At 39.0% G+C, this 21,625-nt stretch overlaps 1 protein-coding gene across 3 annotated transcripts in view; it reads right to left on the bottom strand.

Moving 5' to 3' along the window:
- Positions 1 to 21,625, bottom strand: part of RNGTT (RNA guanylyltransferase and 5'-phosphatase) — a 164,571-nt gene that overhangs the window by 121,414 nt on the left and 21,532 nt on the right. For all 3 annotated transcript variants that reach the window (XM_026038425.1, XM_026038426.1, XM_026038424.1), the window contains exons 8-9: positions 9,379 to 9,514; positions 1,413 to 1,484 (exon numbers count right to left, since the gene is read on the bottom strand). In XM_026038425.1, coding sequence (XP_025894210.1) covers positions 1,413 to 1,484; positions 9,379 to 9,514 — 208 coding nt within the window. The remainder of the gene's footprint in view (positions 1 to 1,412; positions 1,485 to 9,378; positions 9,515 to 21,625) is intronic.

Raw genomic sequence — 21,625 nt, 5'->3', positions numbered from 1 at the left:
CGCAGTTGTTCTAACTCACAGTATGGCTATGCCGCTCAGAAGAGTATTTTTCAAGACCTAATTCTGCAGTTTCCCCTTACATTGCATGACCTACTCGAGCTGATTAGCACCTTGCTGAAGTCTGGAAGAGTCACCAATAGTTTAAGAATCCCAAAATGCATCGAGTCTTAGTAGTCATGTTTATCCTGTCACAAAGACTAGAACAATAATTCCATATTTCCAAAACCTTTAATAGATACTACAGTATTATTCCATGGATTGGTTAGTCACAGCCTCAGGGACTGAACTTAATACATTCAATTCTCTCAAAATTATTTTAAATAGTTTGAGAAATATATATGGTTAAATTCATCTTTCCTAAAGGACATTTTCTCTGACTTTGACATAAAAGACTATTCACTAGACAATTTATTTCATAATAAGAGTTGACAAGTAAAACACTTCTTTCACTGTTATTGCTTTACATAAGTTAGGAGACCCCGCTGCAAGACCCCACATCAACTTTAAATCCATTGTATAGTTAGGGGGGAGGAAATAACTAGGAATAAACAATATAGAGGTAAGGGACTGAGGGGCAGTTTCTCTTTAAAGCAGCTTTCAAACATGACCTCAGGGCTCTTGCATGTTTTCTTCTAAAGAGGTGATGGAGTAACATAACCACAAGCACTGTGAATGTTCTGTGAAGATTTACACTACTTACAGGCAAATTCTCCATCTCCTCTCAATTGCTCTATCTACATAAAAGATCATTGTTGCTGTTGTAGATGTGTTCATCTACTAGAAACCACGGTTAGCTAGCCCATGCCAGCAAGACCACCCATTTCAGAGAGATGATTCCATACTCATGTAGTGGCTTCTGCACTGATTTTGGTATAATAGCTCAATCTACAGAATAATGCCAAGGACTTTCTTGCTTCTTATAGATTCCAGTCAAAGTATGAGAAAATAAGACAACTACATCTGTACAAAGCTTTTGTGCTTCACGGAATCACAGAATAGCTTCTTTGGAAGGCTAAAAACGTCAGAATTTTAAATTGTGCCCAGACTGTTACCGAGTTGATTATTACATAGTCAGGTTCACATTGGAGAAAAAAAGGCTCAATTTATTATTGCTGAAACCTAAACTATGTTCAAATATGCTCAAACATACTCTAGAAACAGACTATTTTTAAAAGAGAGTGCTTAGCAGACCTTTTCAAACCACCACTTTTTCTTGAGCAGGTAGAAATAAATCAGTATCTACCATACAACTGCTTTCAGGCTTAATTCTGATGCATTGCTTGTTATCAAGCTACACAACCCAAACACTTTCGGTACTCAGACTTCTATCGATTTCGTAATTATACAACTAAAATTAAAATAGAAATGTGAATCATAACTGATAACTGCAGTAAAACTGAAAAAGTACTTACATTAAATTTAATAATGTCGTATATCAAGTACCGAGGGACAACCTGCCCATTAACTTTGTCGATGATCATTTCCTTAAAAGAAAAGAGATGACATTTATTTTTATTTCATGAATATAAAAGAATGTCAACACATTTATCTCTAGTGCACATACCTGTATGCATTATGTAGTCAATTACTTGTCACATCCTTATTACAAAATAGATTTTATACTAGATCAAGATTATAAAAAAATGTTATGATAAATGCTTCTCATGAAGCATAAAAAAAATCCAGAAAGCTGTAATGTAGCTCCATATTCTGACCTGCAACATCTATACATCACTTTCTACATGGTTTTCAAAATCATTACTTATCCTGAGTATTTTAATAAAATAATAATAATAATAATAATAGAGTAGAAATTGTGATGAGTTAAGCAAATACTTGTGAAAGTATTGTGAGATGTCCCCTACAACAGCAAGGATGTGAAGAACAAACACAAATGTCCATTTGGACACACAGATTTCAGTTACAGCTACAATTTGTTTGAATGTTGTGTTGTGACTAAGCAGTAGGATTCCTTCAAACAGAAATATCACACAGAATAGCTGCATCACTTGAAATTATTTAAAATTCCATATATATTGATAATCTGTCTTGAAAAAAAGATCTGCAAGGACAGAATCCATTAACTATCTGCATGCAAACACAAAAGTGTTTCCTGAAATTATATTACAAATACACATAAATCTTACATGCTGATACTTACATCTGTAACTCAAACTTATTATTATATGAATTCAATATAAGAATGATTTAACTTAATAGGAATTAGTCATCATTGCAAATGGTAATTTTGAAATATTTCTTTCTCTAAATGCAAGCAAACTTCCCCACTTTGTCCCCCAGCGTCTTGGATAGCAGGAAGCCTGTGCCAGCCAAGGACTTTTGGCTGCTGCTAACAAAGTGAAATTCTAAATTTACCCATATGACATGAAAGAGAAGGAAAAGGTAAAAACAAAATGAGGAAAACAAGAGTATAAGCTTGATAATTAACCCAAAAGAGAACCTTAAATCCAACTTTATTTCTTGCTAGGTAAGATGAATATAAAACTGTGTTACTTACCTAGCAAGAAATAAAGTTGGTTTAATTTTTTAACCTCTCTTAGAATCCACTACTTAAAGTCAAGCAAAATAAGACTGTCAAAGTAGTTTAATTCAATGAGTGAAAAATACTCCTTTGAAATATGACATCTTATTCTTAACTCTAAAAATCATTTAGTTACAGATTCTGTCAAATAACCTCCAGAAAAAGCCTACACAGCTATGATGCAATGCCATGCCTTTCCATCACTTCCCCCAATGTGGTACCATGCTGGCAGACTCCCAACGGAACGGCAGCAGAACTTCTCTTACAGTAAATGCCATAAATAACTGTGAGAACAGATGGAACGGGTACACCCTTAAGACACAAGACAGAATGATGTTTAAACTTGGAAGAGTGCGTAAAGATTAAAAAAACAAACAAACCAAAAAAAATACTGATATGAACCAGGTGTTTTGCCATTAGAAATGATGAGCAAAGTAAAAAGAAAACAAAAAAAGCTACTATATTCTTTTGAAATTTCACTTGCATTATGTGCTGGAGATAAATATGTTAGGTGAATTTTAAAAATAAAGTTTGGAGGTTTCATTTCCACAGAATATATTTTCAGAGATTCGGTTTTGACACAAAGTGAGCATTTATATGCAAAGCCCTGAATATTTGGTAAATGCAGGATGCTGTAAGATTTTATGCCTAATTTTCAAAATTTCAGAATCTGAATTATCCATGTTTTTTAATAGTTCTCTGGAATTTAAACTAAGTTTTAACATGGAACTAATTTCGTAACAACGCCTTTTCGCTACTTCAGACACCAACTTTTTTGCTTATATTAACTTGTCCAATTAGCCTCTTCTCATCATCTCTCTGTTTTTCCCCCCTTCCCTGTCTCTTGTTCTTTTGCCCCGTTCTACCATCCAGCCCCTAGAGCAAATACCTGATAACTCAACACGCTGCAGGAGCCGAGCTGACAAACTCTGCTCTATTCTGCTCGTCTCCAGCACGACACCAGCACTCCCTGCTCTATTCGTTATGCCMCGGCCACTGTCGTAAAGCAAAAGCTGAAAAATGGACCATGAAAAAATGAGGATTAAAATACTCTAACATATAACGACATTTAGGAGCCTGATTTCAAGATTTTCCTTGACATTATGAGAATTGAAAAATATCTTGGGGTTAGATCTCCAAAGTAAGTCCACAGCATAGACTGTTGGTGAAAATGTAGTATTTSAGACGTTATTCAAATTCGTACTGAGTAATTCTGGTTTGATAAATATAGTCTAGCAATACCAAGTTAAGATAATTTTTAGATAACTAAAACAAGACTTAAAAGCAAAACAAACAAACAAACAAACATCCAACACCCTCCAGGGACAGCAGCACTGCAGAACACAGAACTATCCACAAGATACACCTGGATCCACGCGCTCCTGTTTACGTAGCCAGTGTAGGTTTTCAGCCACCGTAATGTGCTCAAAGCCCCAACTAATAGGAAATAGGATCTTTATCACCTRTCCATTAGGCATTACTTTAATTCTTAGCTTAACCTTCGGGTTTTGGAACAAGGTCCAGTGGCCAGCTCCTTTGATGGGAACGGGCAAGGCTGCGAATGTTAATCTCCTTCCCTTAATCTCCTCGTGTCGCAGAGCCCGGTCTCAGCAGAGCTGCTGTTATAAAAGTGCTCTAAGAGCTTCTGGCTGGACAAGAGCCAAAAGAACAACACTGGAGTGACAGCTCGGGGACATTTTTTTTTTCCTTTGAATCATGTATCTAAYAAACAGCTTGGACTTAAAAATAATCCAAAACTTAATCACAAATCAAAGGGTCTTATTTTACCAGCAACTTGAAAAATGCATTTTTAGCTGAGAGAGTATGAAATCAGATCTAATCAGACTTTTTTACTGTTCCTTTCCCTTTCTGTCCCTTGYCTTTTTTCTAACTTTTTACCTTCAACGTAATTTTAGCTACCRCTATATTTCAGAAGTGAAGAAAAAAAAAATTTATATTGTACGAAGTGTCAGTTTTGCAGGCTCACAAGGTTATAAATAACGCCCCTTCCAGCAGAACTTACAAATAAGTGAGTTCTGCACTGATTAAAGCAACAMGACAGAGGAAGACAAAGGCCCCCACATGGCAAGTTCTTACCCTACAGTCACTGCAGCTCCTCAGCAGCTCCTAGAGCCCACGTGCCCAGTGAGTTAAATTTGGGCTCCAGGAGAGTCCCCCTCGTGCTGGGTCCTGCATCACGAGGGAGATCCGGGCAGGGTGGCTGCGACTTCCCATCGGCTCTTTGCCACGGGAAGCTCCAGAAGTGGGGAGCGATGGACTCGTCAAACATTCGCCCATCTCACTTGTGCTGCTTTCAAATTTAAGTAATAAAATTTGACAGCCTTAATTGCTTGAAGAACAGAAGTGCATCTGTCTTGTTGTAGTGTGGGGTTACTAAGGAAACCCTCACYCAGCTGAATTTTATTGGATGTTCTGCCACCGTTGTGAGCCGCTTTGAAGGCCAGATGTATTGCTCACAGAGAAGCTAACAGCCAGCTTTGCTTGTGAAATGACAGCAATGTCCTGGCAGCTCAAAGATTACACTTTAATCGAATTTGCTGAAAAGGAACATTTTTGTACACTTAGATGCTTTATACTTGCAATAAACTTACAAGTCCACGTTCACACAAATCTTCAACAGCAAATCGGAAGAACAAACCATTTCAAGTCTAAGGGACATTCTCCATCCTCTACTCCCTTGCTCCTGTGGTAAGCAGAACGGCACGAAAGTTCCTGAAAAGAACTAATTCATTTCCTTGCCAGACAGCCAAAAATATTTAAACAAAAATCTTCCCATTCCCTTAGGCAGCAGTAGGGACGCAGCAAAACACTTGGCTTCTGGAGGAATCCTTTGCAGTCTACTTAGTCATCTCTGGGTAATGTCCAAACCAGCTTTGATGAGCTTTGCAGAAACCTGGAGATGAGCAAGGAGCCTTCCAGCAGATCTCCTACCACCTCGGAGGATGCAATTAGTCACTCTAAGAAATATTTGCAAGGCATTTCAGCCCGAAGCAAACCATAAATATATCCAAGAATCTCAAAGACAACCACATGAAAGGCTTCCAGCAGAAACATTACAGTTAATAGAAAACTGAAAACACAGAAATCRCCCTTACTTAAGTTTTACACATTGTCATTTGAGGTAAAGGTTGGGGGATGAGGATGTTATTTGATCTTTCATATCCTTAAAACAAGTAGTTGTTTCACTACATGACAGCAAGAGACAGAATGGGTCTGTTCTGTCTCCTCTTCTTTCCAATACACTGGTATTAGCTTCAAGTTTGGTTAAGATTCATACCAAACAGCACCACTTGAGCCGCCTCCTTCTACACCTTCATCCTTTGAAGCAGAAGAGCTACTGCAAGGGTAAGAYTATGAACTATTTCTATATGTAATTAAAGTATTAACTTCAATCCTTCAATACTAATTCGGAAAAAACGTGAATGCAAAAAAGCCAGAATTTTCTTCCAATGGATTAAAAAAGAAAGTAATCATTCACATATATCCAGAGTAAAGGAACTGTAACAGAAATGATCATCTAGCATCAACATTAAGGAAACATTTAATTACCACGTTGAGCTGCTGTGATGCTTCAAAGTGGCAAATTCTACTTTCAAATATGTTGACAAGAATTTTTAAATACCCAGTAAATTCCATCAACTTTTTTTCTTTTAGTTCAGCATACTTAAATGTAAAAACCTGCATTATCCATAAAAAAAGTTTCAGTTTTATTTCAAAATACTTCTTCAACCAAGACTTGTTAGCTTCATTCTATTTTGTTTTTCACTTCACTTTGGAGGAAAAAAAAAAAAAAAACCACAGTTAAAGAGTTCACTCTAAGACTAACTTCATGCCAGTGAAGTGAGACACTATGATGAACACTAACAGTCAAACTTTTACAACAGATCAGATGAAATCATAGTTCATGTCCTGGGCAACAGAGACGCTGCCACAATCAGTAACCAAGATCTTCCAGCTTCATCTACTCTTGAGAGTCTTCAGAAACTAAAATTGGAGTTAGTGTCCTCGAAAACCGCAAGATCAGAACACCCCAATTTCTTCTGTAACTTTTGCTTCTTGAAGTGTTCTTTTTCAATAAAGCTCTCGGGCACTTTCCTGGCTAGGGATGCCCACAGGTCATAGAACCCATTAAGAGAAAGGCACTATAAGACCAGGACATACTGTAAAACTYATGCCCCCACTGCTTGAAGGCCACAACGATACAACAGGCCCGGCAGAGTAAGGTTTGCATTCTTAAAAGTGTCACAGGCCAAAGCCTTTCCCTCATCTTTCCCCAACTTCTGAGCCTCGATTATCTCCTCCAGTGGAAGTCTGGCAGTGACATTTGCCTCTGAGAAAGGAGTTCAGTAGCTTCCTTCCCGCCCTTTCCACACTCAGGTCCTAAAAGGGAGCCCACTATTCTGCAATTAGCTCTGACCACGACCAGCAAGATGGTTCTGCTCGCACAGATCTCCTTCATGCACTGCTATGACGCACCCCAAGTTCTCTCCCTCCATTTCACCTTTTACACAAAACTTACTTTGCTCTCCCTTTCCTCTCCGGGCAACCCACACATCACAGGTATTTCATACATCTTGCCTATTAACTGGCTCCATCCTGTTAACCCATCATGACTAAAGAATCCCAATAAATCTGAAAAACTGCTCTTTTCCTTGTAAAGGGACAACACCAGCTTCAAGCTAACAGCCAGTTCACCTATCTCTGACATCTGACACTGCAACAAGTTCAGCTGCTCCMAAAAAAAAAAAATCCAGTTCAGACTTTGTTTTTAAATCCCATAGTGCTGCTACTGTAGGCCAGTATAATGATATTATCTATGGTATATTATCTATGATACATTAGCTAGCTGTTCGGGATAGTCCTTTCTGAAGTCTCTTCAGGAACAAGTGGCATCAAGCTGGTTGGCCTGGTTTTGTTCCATCTTTTATTCTTCCATGCAGTGAAAAACAGTAGCCAAACACAAAGCCAATTTGTTTTGATAGCATTAAAATCATTTCACTGCCATGGCCAGTGCTACATTCAAAAGAACAAGCCCACATTTTTCTCAGGCTTCACAGCAAGCTTATAGGAACACCCCATAGTAAACCCAAAGTCAACAATTTTTTCCTTCAGTACAACCTCTAGATCTTCCTTTACCAACACAGCTACAAGCTACAGCTACAAAAGAGAGAGGGGGGGAAAAAAATAGTAATAAACACAGAGAAAAAAACAAAGTCAAAAGCCCAAGCAAACCCCGTCACTCTTCCTGATGTCTCACAAGCCACGTGAAGTCAGTGCAGGCTCCAGAGCTTGTCCTGACAACCACGTTCACACAGGTGATCTCGCAGACAGAAGGGCTCTATCACTGAACAYGCTCTACACTGACTACAGGCAACTTCAGCAAGTGCTTCAACAGCAGCCTCAGAGACTTTGCCAAACTACCATCCGGAAGATGGATGGGATGAATAGTTCCTATGTGAGTTCAACAAAACAGGATTACAGTTTATAGACATTGGCAAACCATTATTTTTTCCTCAAGAGCTTTAAAAACAGCAGAAAGTCGAAAAACAGTACCAGTCTTATCTCAACAGTATGGAACTTAATGTATGTCATTAATAATTTTAAGTACATCATTAAGAAGCTGTCTGGCTGAAGAGGTTCCTATCAGACATGCAGCTTATGCAACCACTTTTGGTCTGTGAACCTCTCATTTCTTGCATAATGCTCTTAATCTTTCAGTGAAGAAAATAGGTGGAAAGTATTTCATTATCTGCTTCTCTGTCTCTGACAAGGTTTGCTCTTCCTTGCACTAASTCTCCCCACAGCTTTGTTTAAAGCTGCTTTGGGTGTAAATACTGTTCAGCAGGGCTGATTATTCCCAGGAGTGGCATTTCAAGAAGGACACTGACAACAAAGGCCCTGGAAATAAAAGAAAATAATGAGAATGACAGCGTGAACTCCCATGTTTGGGAGTGCATTGGATTCAGCAGACCAAGGTGGAGGATCAACCCAGGCACCCAGCACTGCAGTGAGGGTGACACGGACAGGTAGAGGGGCTCCAGCATCAAGGAAACAGGATGGCCACCAACATTCACCCACCCTCATAGATACTTAGTATAAGAGCTAATGAAGTCCTGCTGCTGAAATAGAAAGGTCAAGAGGAACCAATATCCTCTTGTGGCTGCTGTTCTGAAAAGCTCAGCAAGTAGAAATATGCACTTCAGGACAGCCTTTAAGCAATAAATACATCCATTTACACCTTGTTTCACAAAGCTGTATGAACTCGCTACCTCCAAAAGTGCTAGTCTCACACAAATGCTGATCTCTCTGGAGGTCCCTTCCAACCTCAACCATTCTGCGATTCTGTGAAATGCAACAAAACAGTTTCTAAATTGAAGTCAATAATTCAGATCAGCTGAAAATAAAGATGATGAAAGCAAAATTATCAATTAAGTATATCGAAAGACTGCAAGAAGCTTATCTAATTTTAGATTATATATATTGACTATGCTCACTATGTCAAAATACAAYACTATACCAAGAAATGAGGTTCTATACTTATTTCTTTAGATTCTCTTCAGGCCTCTTCTCATATTCAGGGAGCAGAGAATCTCAATACACCGATCTACTTTAAAGACAAGTAAACAGCTCCCCCCAGAGTAGCCAACATTGCTATTCTACATATAAGAAATGACACTTACAAACAGTGAGATTCCCACACACAGACAGTGAATGAATCTGTATTACTCCCAAAACTCGTAATTCACTGAAGCTTGGCCCAGTTTCTCAACTGGAGAAAACAGTCCTAAAAATATCAAGTATTATATGCTCCTTACCCCATCCAGAAGAGTATTTGCTAGATGACTGCGAAGATCTTTACGAAATGGAAATTCCAAATTTGATACATGAAAAATTGAGTTATCTCTATCAATCATGTAAACTTCATTTCTGCCATCAATCAGCATCATGTACCTGCAAAGACGATATTAATTGTAAATTATAACTGAAATTTGGAGGRTGTATCTAGAAGTAAAATATTTTAATGATATCTTGTTTAATGTCTTAAAGAAGTAGCCATGACAGATGTTACTAAGAAAAGCACTAGAAAAAAGATTTTGCCGTTAGAGGTAAGAAATTAAAACCTTTTGCTTCATAAAAGCAGTGAATTAAATCCAATATAATCATCATCCAGGCAATGTTTCATAGATAACATCTTAGAACATACATACACCCAACGATGCCTGTGCATACAGACATAATGCAGCCTGAAAATCTAGTAGAAATAACACAGGTTTCAATACTGTCACAAAAGCATGATGCCAATTCAGATAAATGCAGCTAAAACGACCTTTCGCTTCTGCTTTCTCTTTATTAAGTGGGCCAGGACTTCAGCTGCTCTAGATCGRCAGAGTTCCATCAAAAAGAAAATCCTTTTCCTAACCATCCCTGGTTTACATTGCAGTACTGCAAAGCATGCAGCCTCTTTCACTACAAGCACATATTTAGCCAAGGAAAATCCCTCCCTCAGCACACGCTTTAAGAAGTTACCTACTACAAGCAACTTTTAAGTTTAGCTTACATGCAACCATCTAAATTCTCAAGACACATGCAATTCRTTTATGTTATTACAGCATCTGGGAGCCCAGGTTATTTAGACATCTCTGTGCTAACCCCACAAGACTTCTTTGCAGCCCTATAGAGTTGGCCTTCTGTATTCAATATAATCCAGTGAACCAGATGAAAGAGAAAATGGGAAAGAAAACAAGACATTCTAATTATGATGGTATGTGTAACAAACCTGAACCTTTGCAAGTAAGAGTATTAAAACAGTTTCAGGAAGGACAGCAAGGTAGCTGAGCAAAAAAGCTCTTCTCAAACATGCGCAGTAGCCTTGGAGAACACATGTTCTCACTGAAGGAGGAAAAATGTTAAATAAGAAAAGCACTAGGATACTTTAGTGCTAACTAATAGTGAGGGCCAGATGCCAGAGTCAACATGTTGGCAATGAATAATAAGCAGCTCCAAACTAAGCATAGCTAACTGAATCCTTACAGTAAAGTAAGGTGGAAACTGCCGAGAGACTTGGAAAGCTGGCAAAGTAAGAGACCAGAAAAGGGCCTTTCCAGAACCACTGCCTGGGYAACGACAAGGCCCTACCACACACAGTAAAACCAGTGGAAAGGATGGTGTCAGTGTATGCCATGTCAGGAATGTTATCAAATTCGTATGAATTGTAAACGTTACCAAAACAGGATCCAAAAGCAGCCTGAAAGGGCTTCTTGACACACACAGAGGAAACATCTTGGCTTAAAAGTCATAGGGAAAAGAAGTTTGATACAAAGACTAGAAAGGAAGTCCGAGTCAGTCACACAAAACTGGGTTATGTCAGTGTAGCAAACTGTCCCTGCCAGCCATAATAACCAAGTTTACGCCTGGTCAAACCACAAGTAACGGTGCTTGGGGCCTGCAACCAAGGCAAGAGCATCAGCCTAAGCTTCTGGCAGCGAGCCGGGCGTTTCGCTTCGCCAGAGGTACAAGTACAGCAGGAGAGGCTCTGCTGACCAACACCAAAAATCACAGAAACCAAAAAGGGCAAAAATTAGGAGCATCGTCAGCTGCCAAGATCCTGATGCGTTTCCTAAAGTTCAGAACATTCAGTGTTCTCAAACAGTCTGTGACACAAAAATTAGCCCCTGTTTAACCCAAATGTTAGTAACGCTTGTGAAAAAAGGTACTGATCTTCCTGAAGAGAAGCCAAACCTTTTATACCTGATGCACTCATCAAAAAGCCCAGGCCTTGCAGAACTAGGTGATCCTGCCCCTCTCCTCAGCTCTGGTGAGGCCACACCTGSAGTATTGGGGGCAGTTCTGGGCTCCCCAGTATAAGAGGGACGTGGAGCTTCTAGAAAGGGTCCAGCGGAGGGCAACAAAGATGATTATGGGACTGGAACATCTCTCCTATGAGGAGAGACYGAGTTGGGTCTGTTCAGCTTGGAGATGGCTGAGAGGGGATCTGATTAACAGAAGTTCATGAAGGGAGAATGCAGAGAGGAAGGGGCCAAGCTCTTCCCRGTGGTGGCCAGTGACAGGCCAAGGGGCAGTGGGTACAAGCTGAAACCCAGGCAGTTCCATCTCCAGGTGAGGAGGAACTTCTTCCCTGTGGGGGTGCCAGAGCCCTGGCACAGGCTGCGCAGGGAGGCTGTGGAGCGTGGGCAGASGCAGGCGGCGCAGAGGCCCCCGGGCCCGCGGCCCAGCGCCGCGCAGAGCCCGCGCTCAGCAAGTCTCGCTSACCGCTCAGCTGTCTGAGCTCGCCAATCAGCAAATGTGATTACAGGAGCACAATACCACCACGCTGCCCACGTAACGGCTTTATTTCAATATTATGACTGCAATAATAATCCACTATAGATCTGCTGCACTGATGCTCCTCCACTTAGGACCACTTAGAGATGTTCGATACCAGTTATATAAAAAGAAAGTCGATGTGCAGGAGTGGAGAATGAACTCCTGTTCTGGAGCTCTGTGATCTACTGAACCCCATTAACAATAACTCCAGTCTTCAGAAGGGAAAAAGCAGCGATTGTATCCACAGAATACTGGGAAGRCTGCACATGAAATGCTTTATAAAAAAATTCAATAGACATGTTCAACTATGACTTAACTAAAACACCACTGCTTTAGAAGGGAGAATCTGCAGACAAAATTAATTCTTCAAATCGTGTAAATTTACTGAATAGTAAAACTGATTATAAAAAGTATATTGCTTTTTCTTAAAGAAAGGATGAGAAGAGAGGTACAGAGGTAAGGAGGGAAAATTACATGCACTGATTTATTGTTTTAAATAAAGCTTGTTTATCTCCGTAGTCCCATATTCATTATGAAGTTCTACAGTGCAAGTTTTCATAGCACTTGGGCTTACATGTAAAACAGCTTCACAAACAAGCTCTAATGCACCAGAAGAACTAGCAGTTACAAAAACAACATCTGTATCTTGATTAGAAATATGATACAAAATAATAACAACTGCTTTGAAAATAATTAAAAGCTGTTAAAAGCTTTGGGTTTGGCCACCTGCAGTAACCACGGTTTCTCATGACCCGGCTGCATCGAAGGCTGTTACTCAAACAGTTTTCTTGTTCCTCAAAATCGAAGCAACACTAACACTTGCTCTAGGTTATTCACTCAGACAAACAGATATTTACAGAAATGTATTTTAAGATTGATAGTTGGAGAGCTCAAAAACAGTGCTAAGACTCCTTCCCCTTGAAACCACAGCGCTCATGTTGAATCTCTTCTCTCTCCATTTATCTCTCTTTTTAAATTATTTTTCTTAACACTGTAAATGTCAGGAGGAATATCAGTTTTTATGGATTGACTGTAAAGGATTTTGAATCGGAGATCACCTGAACTCACGAGCAGAGAGAGCGAGAAAGAGCGTGGCTTGCTTGGCAGCGGGGAGCAGCAGAGACTGGGTGTTCACAGCAATAAATTAGCCCCATGCAGACCCATTTGTCTTGTGCCAATATATTTGCCTAACTTAGAAGTTGTTCCAGTTGTCTGCGTAAGTTGGGTGACCGACCCAGGTGTGCTTGTTCTGAAAAAGGTTGTTTTAATTTATATATATATACACACACACACACATATATATTGCCCGAATATATTAAATATGTCAATTAAAACAGTTCATCAAATCCTGGGTGGGAAGTGTGAGGCAGAGTCTAGTCTCTATATATGTATATGTTTATTTATATATACACTTATATATATGTATATAGAARATTTGATGAACTGTTTTAATTGACATATTTAATATATTCAGGCATAGCAAGGAAACACAGATATACATATCAATGCTTTACTTGAAAATAGAACTTGAAACCGATTAGGCAGATGGAAGAAACCTTTTACCTTATCTAAGCCATCACCTTGACATAAAACAGCTCCAAATTACATGCTTTTATACTGAAGTATATCTTTAAACTGTCTCCCATAGCTACCTTTGAAAACACGTTTTTCCAACCCATTTTACAATATTCATCTATATTCCCACTTCGAATTTCTTTTAATGAGAAGAGTTAAGCATATTCAATTCATATTTGTTTTAGAACCAAGATTATATAAACAGTCCTTGAATTTGCATTCTCTCACTGCTCTGTGCTATATATAAATCATTATTTCATATTCATTTAATTACCAAAGTTTTCTCAAAAAAAAAAAAAAAAGAAAAATCCAATTATTTCAAACAGTAAGTGCAAATTAGCAATACAGGCAAATGAGGTGGTAATTCTGAGAGAGTTTGAGGTAGTTTTCAGTAGTGCTGCTACCTCTGTAAAAGTACAGACACTTCAATTGCACATATACCAACCAGGTGAACAGAAAAATCTAGCTTTTAATGAAATGCACTAGACTAAGCATAAAAACTATAGTTAGATATATCCCCTATATCAGAATGGTTAATTCAGATTAAGCAAAAGCATTACGCTTTCCTTAGGATAATAATCAATAACAAGAAAAAAACACCATGGTTTCTTGCTGCTAACATCTTGTTTCACCTTAGCACTCAGAGGAAAAGCACCATGATGCTTTGCTTAAATAAATGTGATTGCTGAGCACAGTCATATGTTTCTGGATATCCAAGTTTATTTCCCCACATTATTTTGTTATAATTTTTTTTTACTGCTAATAGGTGCAAGCAAACTCAAACATCAATTTTCTACACAATAATATCAACCTTTCAAAAAGTAGCACCACACAGACTATGATGCAGGAGCAAGTCTTTTTCCCAAAAAGAAACATCTTAAAATTTCCTTCAATCATCCCTTTAGGTCAAGAACACAGCCCAGGTTTTAGATGGCACTACTGTAATTCAGAGTGGCTTGTTACAGTTCACTCACTCTCCTCCTATGAAACACAGCAAAATAAGCAGCAAGGCTGCCAACTAAAAAGGCAGAATTAAAATATACATGTATTTTTAGGACTTTGACACATTTGAAGTAACTTAGAGTGATGCTAAATGTAATCATTTGAGCTTAAATGCAAAATTTTGATGAGAGAAAACAGGCTATGACTTCATCCATTTCCTTCTTGAAACGTCTTTTTATCTAATTCATCTCTTGGATTTCAAATGCTACAAATTCACAGAAAAAGTGACCTATTCCAGTGCCTAAAGCTGCAACAGATTCAGATTTTACARTGGCACAACCACTGTGAATATTTTTGTAAGAGTACAGCAGCTGGGAAAGACATAATGCAATCCATAAAACAATCTCACAGTTGTTGAAAATGGCAGTATTTCTCAGCAAGTATTACCTGCTCACCTCAAAGTAACTTAGTCAATAGAAAAGAAAGTATCTGTATTCAAYGCACAAGGATCAAGACAAAGATAGATACTTCATTAGGCCTCCATTAAAAATCACAGGAAATTTGAAGGGCTATCTAAAAAGGTTACCTTTCTTCCAGATGAAAAATTCTGTTTTTCATCCAGAGCACAAAGTTTAGTCATACTGATTATAAAAGTATATTATAAAAAGTAGGATTTAAGAAAAAGTGCAGATAAACTAACTCAATTCAAATAAAATACTCATTCTTTATATAAAAACTCTGAAAGTGAAAACAAGCAACAGAATTTGTCAGAAACTGAATTACTACCAACATAAAATAGAACAAATTTGGTCAAGAGGGGACAGACAYTCCTCAGGAGTGCTCCAGTAGCAGGTGATAACTGAAAATGCACAAGAAACTTAGGACCTATGCAAATATGACAAAGTTTTAACTGATAAACTAATCTGATTTGTTTTTAAATAAAAAAAATAAAAATACAGATGCTTGATATCAGGTTTCCAGTTTTCTCCAGACCAAATTTTAGACCTTCTCAGAGTAATCTTGTAAACTGCTGACCAGTACATTTCTGAATGTTACCTGGACATGCCCTGAAAGGATCTATTTGAAGAAGTGAATTAATGTGTTAGAGCATAAGCCAGACACCAGACAAGGGAGTGAGGCTCTGTGGACTGTAACACCCCATAGGCAAAAAAAAAAAGGACAGTGATTTCTCTCATAAATTCGGCAATGGAATTAAAAGAACATCTAGGAGCTCAACTGCCATGCTTTGTCCTGCATACTGCAAACCAYACGTGCTACTCTAACTGTATCTTTAATCCTGATTATGTCTATTGGGCAAGCACCCAGAAGCGCCCATTAGTAACCAGGCCCCACTGTATGGGATCCCTGTAAGTAGATGACACTGTCCCTGGATCCGACAGCACAATCTSCATTTAAAACAAGCGAATAAAACAGGCAGATTGGAGCTGCAAGAAAACAGCAGTGGAAATACTGCACATTTGCTTATGCCAAGCATACAGAAAGCTGGAGAAGGGCCCCTGAATGAACGTGCAGCTCCCCAGGCTGCCAGCCCGGCCCTCAGAGACCCCTGGCACCCGTCACAACTTGTGACAAGGGCTTGAAGCAGCAGCTCTGCCGCGCACAGGAACCTCACGGGAAGATGAAGCACCTCCCGTTATGCAAACATGTACCCTGAAGTTCCACCAGAAGCTCCTTTTCCTTCACTTCTGGTCCTGGGGCAAGGTGCACTCCTAATTTAATTGGGCATTAGGATTAACAAGATACTTCAGGAAATATGAAGTAGCATGAATTCCATCCTATATTTAGGAAAAAAAAGTTAAAGCTCYTGGCATTAGACAAGCTGATCTCCAAATCACTCACTAGAGAATTACTTTCATATCAAAACTCTAAAAATTCAGCAACCAAACACCACTTTGAAAAATTTCAATCTCCTCCTCAGAGGTAAGTCTTGATTATGTCCAAGGTAGCTGGTTCAGAAGTTCAAATTTGTTTTTCTTTGTCCTACGTTATTTCATTAGACAGGACATATGAAAGAAGATTATAATTTCAACAGACTATTGTTGTTCTGGGGCTAGAGCTGCTCTTGAGCACGAGTTACAGCTCACAGGTGTCTACACAAGCACAGGAAAAGACACCAAAATGTAAAAGCCAACACAAGACTTCCTCATTCTCYTGGGAGTTCCGTACACAGGCTGGCACTGTTTTGTGAAAGCGCTGCTGTCCCACTCAAATAAGCACTGCCCATTTCAGAACAGCATTCAGTTTCACTAACAGGTTTGCTGATAGAGAGGCAACAGTGACATCTTCTTGTAGTTAGCAGTTTTAAGTTCTTAATCTCCCTTTAAGGCCTTGCAGTCAACACCATCATCACGTCACCACAGAGGAGATCCACCCGCAGGGTGGATTCACAGAATCCCAGAAGGATTGAGGTTGGAAGAGACCTCCAGAGATCATCTAGTCCAGCCCCCTGCTCCWGCAGGGACACCCGGAGCGCGAGGCACAGGGCGGCATCCAGGCGGGTTGGGATGTCTGTCCCAGTAAGTGGGAAAGGCCCAGCTTGCTTTCTTGTATAAACTGCTCCTGACAATGGTCACCACTTCAGGCTATTTCTCCTGATGAATAACAAAGCCTGGATATAAGGACACTGGTGTGGAAAATCAAGTGAAAATTAATATTATTATTTTTGGTGTGCAAACAAAAGGCAGGCAATGTATTTTTAATAGCCTAACAGCAGTTAGGTCACAAATACCACTTTCTAAAGTTATAAGCACATTTTCATTTTACAAGCCTATAACACATCAAATAGTAGGTGCACATAAACACTCGTAGATCTAACCATTTGACTTTGTCACCCAAATTTGGGGGAAAAAAAACGATCCTTGGAATTTAGTTCACTCTGAGAACATCAAAGCATATTTCTCTCAATTGCTTCTAAGTCAGATTCTGCAACTGACATCCCCTCTGCTATTTYAACCTAAAAAATAAACTAGATTTTGTCTGGCAGTCACTTCCAATTAACAGCCTCCAGCACCAGGATTTCTTGTTCACAACCCTTCATTTTCAACAACTAAAYTCCCTTGCAATTCTAATATTTTGCTTTTTAGTGACTTCTAGTCCTCATACTGACTGCCTCCTTACTTTGCTCTTCAGCCTATCATACTTGCTTGCTGTTTCAAAATTTGTAACCCCCAGTTCAGGGGTTGCTTTCTAATTCTAAGGTACCCGTTTCGGGGAGAAACGCACAGCTCCCTGTGTTTCACTGACTGGGGTGGCTAAGCTCCTGAGGAAGTCTGTGGAAATCCGGACACACCACTCACATCACTGAAGAGAGCTCACGACCATCCTAATGATTTGGATTCAAGAGTAGCCCAGAAGTTTATCTCAACAACGCTAGAATGATAAAAAATAAATAAGTAGGACATTTGCTAAGAAAATAAATTGATATCCCTGAAGATTTATTTTGCTTATTTCCTAAATAATGAATGATTTTCAATACTTACGTTTCAGGACAAAAAAAAAAAAAAAAAAATGTTATCCTACCATATCTGCTATCCCAGTGCCTAAATTCATGAATATATTCCAATATGACTCATGTTCTGAATGACTTATTCAAGAGTTTCCAATTACCACCTTGACTTGACAGAGGTATAGAAATTTTTTTCTTTTCTTTTCTTGCTGATTACATCCTATAGTGTAACAAACAGGCTATGCTTAATTTCAATATCATATAATTCATCAATTCTATCTACATATTTAACATCTTAGAACTTGTTTTCCACAAAACTCTTCATGGTGGTATTCCGTACCACCATATACGTACACCTTGTAAAGTTACCACTACAGGATAAAGGAACATCCTCCACAGCTCACACAGGTGATCAGTCTTCATTATCTTTAATATTCATCAGACTCCCACACTGCTGTGTCACTCCACATCACTTTTCTCTTCTTCTTGCCTACCACGACGTTCCTTTCACCAGCTCTGACAGGGTTTCCCTTTTCATTTGCTTCCCTTGACAGCTCCAGGTCCAAAGGTTTTTTTGTGACTAGCAAAATCCTATGAGCTGCAAAAAGCAAAGCAGGGAACCTGCAGCTGACACCGGGAATCCTCAGAACACCCCTAGCTGCAATAACGAACGACACAAGTTTTGACATCTAAAAAGTACCAAGATTCAGGCAGGAAGAGGTTTCTAAGCCTCCCACCACAAACTCCTCGCAATGTCCTAACTATGCTCTGTTGGCTGAGAAAGCAGATACAGCAGCTACTTTACAGAGGTCCCTGAGAGCACTTAATGCAGCTGCAATCAAAAAAAGAAGTGTTATTATCTCACATAACACCCAAATTACGTTGCATCACTGTTCAGCCGATTGGTGCACCCCTGCCCAGGACACTAMGTGCACCTCAAAGGATCACAGAGTGGTTGAGGCTGGAAGGGGCTTCTGGAGACCACCTAGTCCAACCTCCTTGCACAAGCAGGGACACCCACATTATCAGGGAAACCAGTCCTGAGTAAGAAATACTGGTAATGCTGTAGAACAAGAAAAAAAAACATGCATAGACACTGTAGAAACTAGAACTGCTTCTTTCAATAAAATATCTTACTTTAGGCTTAGTTCGAAGTTTTGCTTTTCTTGTTTTGTAAATCAAGACTAAAAGATGCATTTAATTAATTTAACAGCAAATTAACAAACAACGCACAASTACATTCTCTATATACTTATTAAACTACTCAATTCTGCCACAAGTTGGTAAAAAACAAAATTTTAGCAAGGCTAAAAGAGACTATCCAGTTACAGTGTGTCCAGTTTCTTGACATCCATTCAATGTTTTAATGAAGTTAAAGTGCTGCAGTATTTTTTGTTTCTTTCTTAAAGAATACTAAATCTTATGGATTAAAATTAAAGTCATCATGTTATTCATGATTTGAACTATAAGCAAAGTATATTTATCTGTAACTAATACATACTGGAGGGTTCTTAGACTGCATTATAAAATATCTGAAGSTCAAAATAAGAGTAGTTAACTAGCTAGACAAGAGGTGATCCAGATATTTAATACTGATAGCACAAAGTTATAGAAGTACGCTTTTTGTAACTCAAATTTTAATGATGCTAAATGGCCAGCTACATATTAAGGTAGATTTCTGTACTCCAAAGAGGAACACTATCAGAAAACAACAGCCCAAAGAGTTTCCTTAAAGTCTTCTAAAATTGCCCTCCCAAATCTTATTCRATGTAAACAATGTGACTACCTCTTTGAAAACACCACATGTTCCATTAATCTGGTACCACAAACTGGAATGAACTGGAATAAAATAAATTTTATTATTTATTGCAAATATTCGGCTTCAAGATTTCTTGACCCTTTTTTGACCACATCCCTTGTCCACAAATTTTAGTCTTAAAATATCTTGTGACTTAATGGGGAAATTCATGCCTGAAGCAAAAGACCCAAAATGCAAAGGTGCTATATAGAGACTTGCTAAGAGCAGAGATGAATTTAGCTTCAGACAATAGGTAGCTCCTTCCCCGAAAAAGAAAACCATGAAGCGTCTCAGAAAGGTCGAGAATGTATCAGTTAAGAGAAGGAGTGTCACAACACTGAAAAGCAGGTACCCTGAACTCTGCACTCAATGCCACAACACAGACCAGGCCTACTGGGTCTACATATACGGCACAAGCCACAGAGGAGTAAAACTGTCACTTCTGCCCATGGGTTGGAAATGTAGCTGCCAGGGAGGAATGCTGCCCTAAATATTGATGTAATTCTACTTACAGACTGAATTAGATTCTTCTCCGAATAAGCTTAATAAGTTATATTTAATGAACGTGCCCAAAATCCCCTCAAGAGAAACAGCACCACAGGACACAGTGTTCCTCTCTCAAAAATGCTCTATGGGAAAGGAAAAGGGTGAAAAAAGAAACCATTGATGCACATAGCTGGAGTATCAGGTACACACGTAGGCACACCATTTATCTTGATCTAATTAGAACATTTGGGGACTAGAGTTGAATACTCTAAGATTAGGATTCATAACACAAACTACTTAATTAACATTTTAATACATTAAATCTTCATAAATAATCAAAAGAGCTTGCTCAGAAGACATTCTGTCCAAATATTCAAACAATTTTATATGAATAATCAGCTAAGCAGTACTTTTCAAAAGGCTTAAGATACCAACAGTGCTCCTTAACCACCGAGGGAAGCTGCTCCAAATCAACAATTTTCTACTCATTCCTTTCATTTCACTTCACAGCACCGCAGGGCCTGGCCTCTGCYGCGGGCACATGTAAACGAGGAACCACAAACCGGCTAGGGCAAGAACTGCCTTTCTTGGGCCATTCAAGTTGATCTGAATCCAAACTTGCAATGATAGATCCTGCCATACCTATTCACTCATTTCCCCTACATCAATTCAAAGACTTAAAAGACAGAGACCAGGGCAGGTAAGAGAAGCAAAGCAATATACATTGTGCCTTCCTAGCAAACAAATAAGAACACCCACCTACTCCAAATGCAGGTAGAAAACTATTTTAGAAGCACCATCTAGCACAACATGAAAACTAATGAAAACTAATTCAGTTTAGTCACGAAAACTAATACCCCAGTCTATAATATATGACTTCAGAGAGCAATACTTCCTTGTGGGAACACTTTAGGACAAACAGCAACTACAAACAGTAGTTACAGACATCAGGCTTTCACCTTATGACCGCCTGTGCTGCCTCATTTGGCCTACAGACTTTCAATTAGGAAAGACTTCTCCTRGTTCATAGGGAATATGGTCAACACACCAAACTAACGAGTCATCTAGTTACTCCCACCTTGACTAGCAAAAAAAAAAAAGCAAACCTTGTTCTGCTGCAAGACCCCCAGAAAGTCTAGGGCCGCTCTCTTTCCCTGTAGAGCAGGCATGGGAGGAGAGGAGGAGATGGGAGGAAAGGCCCTCTCAGGTGGAGATGATGCTGCTGCAGATTCTTTACTTGGAGACAGGAAACGAAGCTTAATAAATATGCTTAGCAGGTGCCCTTAATTCAAATTGTTAGCCTTTCTACTCCCAAAACATATCTTCCCTGCTTCCTCCTCCCATCTTCTCTTCCCTGCCTACTTAAATATAATATGTAAAACCATGAACCATTTTTTAATCAATTTCTGCTTTTTCTGAAAATGAAGAACAGCTTTAGAGTGCTGCAAAATCTATGAACTGCCCTCTTCAA

Source organism: Nothoprocta perdicaria, unplaced genomic scaffold (genome assembly GCF_003342845.1).
Source record: "Nothoprocta perdicaria isolate Ctin4 unplaced genomic scaffold, notPer1 scaffold_21, whole genome shotgun sequence".
In the NCBI taxonomy this organism is placed as follows: domain Eukaryota; kingdom Metazoa; phylum Chordata; class Aves; order Tinamiformes; family Tinamidae; genus Nothoprocta; species Nothoprocta perdicaria.
The sequence above is the reverse complement of the archived record's forward strand: the minus strand, read 5'-3'. Positions and strand labels throughout refer to the sequence as shown.